The 10,758-nt window shown below is 44.5% G+C and overlaps 1 protein-coding gene across 1 annotated transcript; it reads left to right on the top strand.

Moving 5' to 3' along the window:
• Window positions 1-4,452: 4,452 nt before the first annotated feature.
• Window positions 4,453-9,698, top strand: cabp5a (calcium binding protein 5a). Its single transcript, XM_012837698.3, has 7 exons — window positions 4,453-4,748; window positions 5,284-5,333; window positions 6,550-6,580; window positions 7,852-7,995; window positions 8,523-8,632; window positions 8,832-8,979; window positions 9,660-9,698. Exons 2-7 carry the CDS (start codon window positions 5,289-5,291, stop codon window positions 9,686-9,688), a joined length of 507 nt encoding a protein of 168 aa, XP_012693152.1. The 5' UTR covers window positions 4,453-4,748; window positions 5,284-5,288; the 3' UTR covers window positions 9,689-9,698.
• Window positions 9,699-10,758: the final 1,060 nt, after the last annotated feature.

Raw genomic sequence — 10,758 nt, 5'->3', positions numbered from 1 at the left:
TTGAACACTGTTATCACTGTGGTTTCCATGTATTATTTTGTATTGCACCACTGCAGACAACACCAGTATGTTCAGAAGCATCTCTCATGGCAAGCTGACCCAAAATGTTACCACTACACTCTTGTTTAACCATTGCAAATGGATCTGTTCCGCCCAAACCAAACCTTTCTGCTGTGGACTGAAGATATGAAGTAACTCACTAGCTCCCTTAGATTGACAGACTCCTGCAGGGTGCTAAGATACCAGTGAGGCGTCAGACAAGCCAGACAGCAACCTGTCCTGGAGAACAAGTAACAGGTGAATAGACGGACACAACCTCAGGTGAATACAGGGAGACAACCTCAGGGGAATACAGGGAGACAACCTCAGGTGAATACAGGGAGACAACCTCAGGTGAATACAGGGAGACAACCTCAGGTGAATACAGGGAGACAACCTCAGGTGAATACAGGGAGACAACCTCAGGTGAATACAGGGATACAACCTCAGGTGAATACAGGGAGACAACCTCAGGTGAATACAGGGAGACAACCTCAGGTGAATACAGGGAGACAACCTCAGGGGAATCCCCACACAATTGAGCAGAGAGTGAACATTCACTCTTCATTAATGTTAAAATGTATCTTATTTGGAACTAAGATATATTTGCACAATTTCTTGCCGGCTATTGAAAAATCAGTCTCATGGCACTTTTACTGAGATAGTTTTCTGCCTCTGCCTTTTGGATAAAACAGGACATGGGATCGGAAATGCTGAAATGTGGACTGAGATGACCGTGGATTGGAGCTCTATAATGAAATGACAGGAAATCATAACACCAATGGAAAGGAAACAACAATAGCTAAACGACCAGAGGATCTGCTGTAAACATCCCAAAGAAGGGCTGATGTGCATGTTTGCGTGCGTGCTCTTTCCCTGCCTCTCCTCCTTATCTCCGGGCAGATAAGCCTGTTACATCTCCATCTTCCATCTTCCCCTCCTCTGTCTCACCCCATAACACCCTGCCACTACCTACCCTGCACTCGTTCACCTCATCACTCTATCTTCTCTTGCCCTCGGCCCCCTCCCCACCACTTCCGCAACCACACAACCACACAACCACACACACACACACACACACACACACACACTCATAACCACACACGCACACAGGCACACACACAACCACACAGGCACACACACACAGGCACACACACACACACACACACACACACAAAAAAAAACACACGCACACAGGCACACACACACACACACACACACACACACAGGCACATACACACACACACACACACACACACACACACACACACACACACACACACACACACAGACACAACCACACATGCACACAGGCACACACACACACAATCTCCCTCCTTTACGTAACCCTGGTCTACACTGGCCACCGTGGAAATAATAAACAAAATCTGCATGAAGTTAGTTTGGGTCGGAGCCACGGATTACATCTCTTATGCAAACAGATTTCTGAGGATTTTTGTTTGGAGTTTTGTGTTTTTTTCAGAGGTTGCCACTCTGGAGCCGCCATGCAATGACGTAATGGACTGCAGAGGTTGTCACCATGTCCACACACACGCAACCACACACGCACACACACACACACACACACACACACACACACACACACACACACACACACACTAACCCTAACCCATGCACTCAAGTAATGGAGAGACAGGCAGAGTGCAGAGGTTGTCACCATGTCCACACACACACACACACACACACACACACACACACACACACACACACGCACACACACACACTAACCCTAACCCATGCACTCAAGTAATGGAGAGACAGGCAGAGTGCAAAGGTTGTCACCATGTCCACACACACACACACACACACACACACACACACACACACACACACACACACACACACACACACACACACGCACACACACACACACACACACACACACACACACACACACACACACACACACACACACACACACACCCTAACCCTAACCCATGCACTCAAGTAATGGAGAGACAGGCAGAGTGCAAAGGTCGTCACCATGTCCACACACACACACACACACACACACACACACACACACACACACACACACTAACCCTAACCCATGCACTCAAGTAATGGAGAGACAGGCAGAGTGCAAAGGTCGTCACCATGTCCACACACACAGCGGCAGACGGGTGAGAGGATGCTCTATAGAAGATAATCGAGTGTGTGTGTGTGTGTCTGTGTGTGTGTCTGTGTCTGTGTGTGTGTGTGTCTGTCTGTGTCTGTCTGTGTCTGTGTGTGTGTGTGTGTGTGTGTGTGTGTCTGTGTCTCTGTGTGTGTGTGTGTGTGTGTGTGTGTGTGTGTCTGTGTGTGTGTGTGTGTGTGTGTGTCTGTGTCTGTGTGTGTGTGTGTGTGTGTGTGTGTGTGTGTGTCTGTCTGTGTCTGTGTGTGTGTGGGTGTAGGTGTGTCTGTCTGTGTCTGTGTGTGTGTGTGTGTGTGTGTGTGTGTGTGTGTGTGTGTAAATGTGAGAGATTTATTCTGATCTTTGGGGATGCACTATGAATAGATACGTCTAAGCATAGTAAGCACTACGTCTGAACCACCCCACCTCACACACCATCCATTCATCTACGTCTGAAGCACCCCACCTCACACACCATCCATTCATCAGTAGTTCATCGCCTCCCGTAGGGTCTCTCCCTCGCTGACACTGGGGCACCCACTTCCTGTGGTGTGTATTCTGAAGACGAGTGCGTCCTTCGTCGTCTGGAAGAGCTATGGGATGGACAGATGGGCTAAGGGTATACGTTTGACAGCTGATGTAGGTTTAATAGCCTTAATCCCATTGGCTCCCAGGGCAAATCCTATACACATGCTTCTACTGCAGCTAACGTGTGGCCTTGGCCATTGTATGGAGTTGAGGAGTACGTCAGGCGGATGTTTATACTATAGAAAATGTAAGCTTAATCTAGTTTTCTCAGCTAACCTGTGTGTGCCATGCTGACTCAGGACATGGGCGGAGCCATCATGTATATTCTCCTTGATTCACCCTTCAAAGATGTTATCAGGGACAATGAAAACTATAGTGTTATATTAAAGTGTTAAATAGTGTTAAAACTATAGTGTTATATTAAAGTGTTAAATAGTGTTATAGTGTTAAAACTATAGTGTTATATTAAAGTGTTAAATAGTGTTAAAACTATAGTGTTATATTAAAGTGTTAAATAGTATTATAGTGTTAAAACTATAGTGTTATATTAAAGTGTTAAATAGTGTAAAAACTATAGCGTTATTTTAATTAACAGCCAACAAGGGGGCATCCCATTTGTTTGATTAAAGAATTCCAACACAAAGTCTGTGAATCTACTGCAGTGGCATCAATGTGAGCATAGGGAGAACGGTCAGGGTCAAAGTTGAGGATGCTTTTGTCATGATCTTACATACACTCCTGATATGAAACAAACATGTAACAGGAAATTAAAAGAGCTTCCTTTCATGATACGTATCCTTAATACACTCTACATATGTACTTAATGAATAACACAGTGTCGTAAGTACATGGTTGCATGTTAATAGCCCTACAAACATCTTGTAACACCATGTACTACATGCACTGGAAAACTGTTGTGTGTCACACAGTAGTGTGAAGGTGGTGTGAGGGTTGTGTGAAGGATGTGTGAAGGTTGTGTGAGGGTTGTGTGAAGGATGTGTGAGGGTTGTGTGAGGGTTGTGTGAAGGTGACGTGAGGGTTGTGTGAAGGTTGTGTGAGGGTTGTGTGAAGGTTGTGTGAGGGTTGTGTGAAGGTGGCATGAGGGTTGTGTGAAGGTGACGTGAGGGTTGTGTGAAGGTTGTGTGAGGGTTGTGTGAAGGTTGTGTGAGGGTTGTGTGAAGGTGGCATGAGGGTTGTGTGAGGGTTGTGTGAGGGTGACGTGAGGGTGGCGCGGCGAGTCTGCCATCAAACCCAGACTAAAGGCACTGCCCACTAACTGTTGTACCTGCAGAAGAGTAAATGAGGGTGACGAGAGATAATGATATTTCTGTGTGCTTTGGTAATCCTCTTACCGCGCTTTTCACCCCGTTTACTGCCAGGCTGAATTGTCCACCTATCCACCCACACACACACACACACACACACACACACACACACACACACACACACACACACACACACACACACGCACACACACGCACACACATGTGACATACAAACACACACTGAATTGTTCACCTATCCACCCACTGTGCCATTCACTTTTTTGGGGATATGCTTTTTTTGTGATCTTTTTTTTATCCTCAGAGGGTTCTACATCAGTACATCACAGTCTGGGTTATGTGTCTCCCCCCCCCCTCTGTCCCTCCCTCTCTCGCACACACACACACACACACACACACATACACACACACACACACCCACATGTGACATACACACACACACACATACACATGTGACATACACACACCCACCATCCCTCCCCATCAACTCGAACTCACAATAGAGCAGACTGCTCAGCTGTCCTGTCCTCACTGCGTCTTCAGACAGACAGGGGAAGAGACAGAGCACTGTGTGAGACAGAGAGAGACAGAGCGACAGAGCAACAGAGAGAGGGAGAGACAGAGCGAGGGCACGACTGGAAGAAGAGAGGAAAGAGACAGAGCGAGGGACCGACTGGAAGAAGAGAGGAGAGAGACAGCAGACGGCCAACAGGGCTGGTAGAGTTTGACCTGCTGAGACTCGGCCAAGAGAGACACAGACTCAGGTCAGTGATGCTCATGGCAGATGGGCTTATACAGGTTTGCGATTAAAAGTCAAAATTGCATTTACTAAAAACAGATTGAAATTAGCAATTTATTCTCAGTTTTAAGAGAATCTGTGTGAGATTATTTTGCGTGATCTTAAATGGTAAACATAACATATTGAATTGTTGTTATATTTATGTATTTACGGTCACATAGGTCAGAGAAGCTGAACTGAACTAAACTGTCTACTGAATAACCTCAACACAGGATCCCACTGCATTACATAAACACACACACACACACACACACACACACACACTCAGACACACACACAGACACACACACACACACACACACACACACACACACACACACACACACACACACTGCACAGCTGGAGCGGGTCTCTGTGTAAGATCCTCTTTAATCCTCTGACACAGCATAGTTGAACTGAGAAACATCTCGTCTGTTTGTCTCTGCCTGTTGGGTAACTTTTCACTACCAACTGTGGGCTTCACCGCGACCTCTTCTCTTGCCTCACCTCCTCACCTGCAGAAGACATGAGTCAAGGAGCAGCATGCATCTTCATCCGGGGAGGAAAGATCGTAAGTGCTTCTGCTTTTGAAAACACAAACATCATACACAACAGTTGAGGGGCTGGCAGTTATTATTATTATTATTTGTATTATTATCATTATTATTGTTGTTATTATTATTATTGTTGTTGTTGTTATTATTATTATAATTACCGCGTTGTTATTTTTATTATTTCATTCAGTGGTCAGCAGTCTATGAAGGGTTTCATTATGTTTCTATCTGAATACATTCAATTAATTATGGAGAGAGACACACAATGTGGTCATCATTTTACTGTACGGTTTATTATGAAAATATGTTTATGATTCCAACTCATATGTATGGGTGAAATATTTACTATGTGTAGTTTTTAACGTGTTTGTTTGATCACAACTGAGTTGCTGTGTTGGACTGTAGCTTCCGAAGACATGTTTGATTATTGTCAGTAATATTAACTACTTACTAACCGAGAGGTCGAGGTTAGTAAGTTGTTTATTATATGGCATTTGGCTCCTTTCATTTTGTAAATGAAAATAAATGGTAATTGTTAATAGAAAACATGTCGTTTTGTTCAGCTCTCAAGTCTTCTCACAACACAATGTGTTTCAGGTGTTGCGTAGCAACCAATTACTTGCTAACTTCAAGTAACAATGATCAATAGAAAACGGACAACACGGCTCAGCTAAAATAGCTTTAATTTACAGTAAAGTAACTCGATTCAAACTATAGTTTCTAGTCTTCATCATCATCACTTTCAATAACAAATTTTCGCTGCTTCTGAATTCCCTCATGGCTGTTGATGTCTATCAATATCGCTCATTTTGAAGATGACGTCAGAGGGCAATACGGATTCGTATCAGACCGGCGAGGAGGGCAATACGCGGCTGGCATGACTACCCATTAGCCAATCAGAACACTTGTACTGTCGTTGCCATATAATAAAACAGTAATACTAAAACAGTACGGAGCCAAAACACATGTAGATATTATACAAAGGAGTGTGTTTGTCTAGGTTATTCATATCTAAGTGATTTGTTTGAAAGTGTAGTTTTCAAAAGAAAAAAAAACGAGAAAAGAGGCATATACTTGCATTTCATTTAATTAATTTAATTTAAAAATAGTAATTATTATAATTTATTAATTCTTCAACAACTGAAATGGAGCGATGAATCTGATGAAATGAAGGATGCATTAACGGTCTCAATCAGCTGAAACCATGGTGATGTGATTCTTCTGTTTTTACAGGACAGAGAGCTGGCAGAAGATGAGATTGAAGGTAAACATTACATACAATTCAGAACCCTAAACCTGATTGGCACCTTGCATTTGTTCTGTATAAATTACATCTTTCTCAAAATAAACACGTTATGCTGCCATTCAGATTGGGGCCAATTGAAACCATTTCAAACATGCAGAGTCCCATATCAGCCTCTGCCTCAGTATGACCTGTGTGGTCCTTGTGTAATGGCTGAGGGTCTCACTATGACCTGTGTGGTCCTTGTGTAATGGCTGAGGGTCTCACTATGACCTGTGTGGTCCTTGTGTAATGGCTGTCGGTCTCACTATGACCTGTGTGGTCCTTGTGTAATGGCTGTCGGCCTCACTATGACCTGTGTGGTCCTTGTGTAATGGCTGTCGGTCTCACTATGACCTGTGTGGTCCTTGTGTAATGGCTGTCTGTCGATCTCACTATGACCTGTGTGGTCCTTGTGTAATGGCTGTCTGTCGGTCTCACTCTGACATGTGTGGTCCTTGTGTAATGGCTGTCGGTCTCACTATGACCTGTGTGGTCCTTGTGTAATGGCTGTCGGTTGGAACCTGTGTAATCTGTTGAAACATCTTACACTGTTCTGTGTGCGGAGACCACACAATTCTCAATCTCTCGTCTTTCCTGTGCACGCCTTCCTCTTCCTCTCCTCCCTCTTCCTCTCATCCTTCCGTCCACTCCTCCCTTCCATGCCTCTCTTTCCCCTTTCTATCTTTTCTTCATCCCATGTCCTTGTTTTTATTCTTCTCTCTTTTCATCTCCCTTTTCCTCCTCTCCTGTATGTCCTTCATCTCCTCGTTTCTCCTTCTCTTCTCCTCTCCTCTCATCCCCTTCTCTCTCTTCTCTCATCCCCTCCTCTCTCCTGTCCTCTCCTCTCCTCTAATCCTCTCCTCTCCCCTCCTCTCTCCTCTTCTCCCCTCCTCTCTCCTCCTCTCCTCCCCTCCTCTCTCCTCTCCTCTCCTCCCCTCCTCTCTCCTCCCCTCTCCTCTCCTCCCTTTCTCTCTCCTCTCCTCTCATCCCCTCCTCTGCTCTCCTCTCCTCTTCTCTCCTCTCCTCTCCTCTCCTCTCCTCTCATCCCCTCCTCTCTCCTGTCCTCTCCTCTTCTCTCCTCCTCCCCTCCTCTCTCCTCTCCTCTCCTCTCCTCTCCTCATCTCTCCTCTCCTCTCCTCTTCTCTCCTCTCCTCCCCTCCTCTCTCCTCTCCTCTCCTCTCATCCCCTCATCTCTCCTCTCCCTTCCCCTCCACTCTCCTCACCTCGTCCCATCCCTCTCTCTCTGTCAGAGCTACGTGAGGCGTTTGATGAGTTTGATAAGGACAAGGACGGCTTGATCAGCTGTAAGGACCTGGGCAACCTCATGAGGACCATGGGTTACATGCCCACGGAGATGGAGCTCATCGAACTCAGTCAGAACATCAACATGAACCGTAAGTCATCACACACACACACACACACACACACACACACACACACACACACACACACACACACACACACTCACACACTTGCACTTATTCACAAACACAAACATGGATGTGCATATGCTCAAACTACCCGTGACCACTGACATTGATCTTTCCTTTTCCTACCTCTCTCTCTCCTGCTTCTCCCACTCTCTACCTCTCCTTCTCTCTTCCCCACTCTTTCTACCTGTCTCTCCCTCCCTCTCCCTCTGCCTCCCTCTCTCTCTCCTTCCCTCCCTCCCTCTCTCTCCCTCTGCCTCCCTCTGCCTCCCTCTCTCTCTCCTTCTCTCTCTCCTTCTCTCTCTCCTTCTCTCTCCCTCCCTCTCCCTCTGCCTCGCTCTCTCTCTTCTTCTCTCTCTCCTTCTCTCTCTCCCTCTCTCTCCCTCCCTCTCCCTCCCTCTCCCTCTCTCTCCTTCTCTCCCTCCCTCTCCCTCTGCCTCCCTCTCTCTCGCCTCTCACTCTCCCTCTCTCTCCCTCTCTCTCTTTGTCAGTGGGGGGTAGAGTGGACTTTGAGGACTTTGTGGAGCTGATGGCACCAAAGCTCCTGGCAGAGACCGCAGGCATGATTGGAGTCAAGGAGCTCAAAGATGCTTTCAAGGAGGTAAGCAAGTGTGTGTGTGTGTGTGTGTGTGATCCTGGTTTTCCAGAAGAGCTATGACCTTGTCCTCTTTACTATAATATGCAAAGAGATAAACGAGTCCCTAGTCTCGAGTAGTCCTTAATGGCTGGCCTGCATCTGTCCTGTGATCTGATTGGATGAGAGTGTGACCCCTGACCTTTCCCCTCTGACCTGTGTGTAGTTTGACACGGACGGTGACGGGGAGATCACGACGGAGGAGCTGAGGGCGGCCATGACCAAGCTGATGGGGGAACACATGAACCGCCGTGAGATCGACACCATCGTCAAGGAGGCCGACGACAACGGAGATGGCACCGTTGACTTTGAGGGTAAGTGGCAAACAAACAAACAAAACAAACAAAACAAAACAAAAAGCAAAATGATGGGCAACACGAGTGTGGTCAGCAGTAGCACAACGTCTAATATTCATATCCCATTCAAAGACAGGAAGAAACACACAAATGAAATCAGTCTGATTAACAACTAACAGAAACAGCAAACTACCAACAGCAGAATGTTTCAGAAGTCATTCAGACTTTGATTAATGATTGTATGATGATGAAATTATATATCCTTCATTTTCATCTTTATTTTAGTGATTTTATAATGATGGGATTATTTATCATTCAATCGTTTTCATCATTTTCAAACCAAAATGTAACAAGTATATATTAGGATTGACAGCGCATAAACAACTTCCTGTTTACTGTCACAACACTTTGACTCGTGATGTAAATCAGATTCTACTTAATTTATGGCGCCAGCAAAATAACATAAATCTAACTTTAGAATTATCCTCTTATCAAATGAACATAAATTTAACTTTAGAATTATCAATTATCAAAAGTGATCACCTGTACAAGTCAAAGAGGCATTGTCATGGCAACCAGTCAAACAGAGGTGTGTGTCAGGGAGGATCTCGGACCTGCTGTCAGAAAAGTTGAATTGTAGTTTGTAGTGTTTGTAGTGTTTAAAAAAACTCATCACTTGTTGTTCGTCTTTCCTGCAGAGTTTGTTCAAATGATGTCTCGTCAGTGAGGGAGGATGGAGCTGTAATATGGACATACACACACACAGGCACACACACACACACACTCACTCACTCACACGCACACACACACACACACACACACACACACACACACACACACACACACACACACACACACACACTCACACGCACACACACACACACACACACACACACACACACACACACACACACACACACACACACACACACACACACACACACGTAGACACACACAAACATACAATTACACAATGCACACAAACAAACGCACATAAATATTAATGTTTGCACACAGAATCAGGAAACAAAAAGCAAAAAAGCAACATTTCCTGTTTTATACACAAAAATAATAGTTTAATAATAGTTTTTTAAATGCAACTTGAATCGAATGCTTTGAAAATCGAATGATTTGTATAGTTTCTCCCTTGCCCAGTTGTTTTGTCCATCTTTGTGATGACGTCAGTCTGGAGAAACCTGTATATATACGGAATCTGGATTATGCTTGTCATGAAAATGTCCAAATGTTTTTGGAATAATATTTGTGTACCAATAAAGACTGTACTTAGGCATTTCGTTTCCACATCTTGTCTGCTGTGTTACTTTCTGATGTTAAAAGAGGTTCCCCTCACCCAGTTCTGCACGCTTAGAACAAAAATGGGTACCACTTTACAATAAGGTTTACTTATAAAGGTTTATAAATGGTTTATAATTAGGTTATTAATTAGGTTGTAAACACTTTATAGGTCATTAATAAGCCATTATAAACGAGTTATAACAAATTTTTCATACATCGATGCGGGCTCACTATTTGGCAAGATCCCCATCTTGGCAACCCAACTGGCTATACTAGCCCATTGCACACTCCCTACCATTCTTGTATCTGTTACTATCAGACCCGTAGAGATTACCCCTGCAGTATATACTTAATCTTGTTATTTGAACACACGAAGTACGTGTATTAATGAAGTTAGTAACTCATTAATATATGGTGATGTGTTTCACACTTTACAATAAGGCTCCCTTTTGCCAGTATAAACGTTAGTAACTCATTAGTAAGATTTTTTTTTTGGGGGGG

The sequence above is a fragment of the Clupea harengus genome, chromosome 1 (assembly GCF_900700415.2).
Source record: "Clupea harengus chromosome 1, Ch_v2.0.2, whole genome shotgun sequence".
Lineage (NCBI taxonomy): Eukaryota > Metazoa > Chordata > Actinopteri > Clupeiformes > Clupeidae > Clupea > Clupea harengus.
Note: the sequence above shows the minus strand (reverse complement) of the source record. Positions and strands in the feature narration are given on the sequence as shown.

Bases quoted from the DNA above. Each gene is read 5' to 3' on its own strand.
- cabp5a (XM_012837698.3), top strand. From the start codon at position 5,289: ATGAGTCAAGGAGCAGCATGCATCTTCATCCGGGGAGGAAAGATC. The intron at 5,334-6,549 runs GTAAGTGCTTCT...CTGTTTTTACAG, and splicing joins TCATCCGGGGAGGAAAGATC to GACAGAGAGCTGGCAGAAGA. The intron at 6,581-7,851 runs GTAAACATTACA...TCTCTCTGTCAG, and splicing joins GGCAGAAGATGAGATTGAAG to AGCTACGTGAGGCGTTTGAT.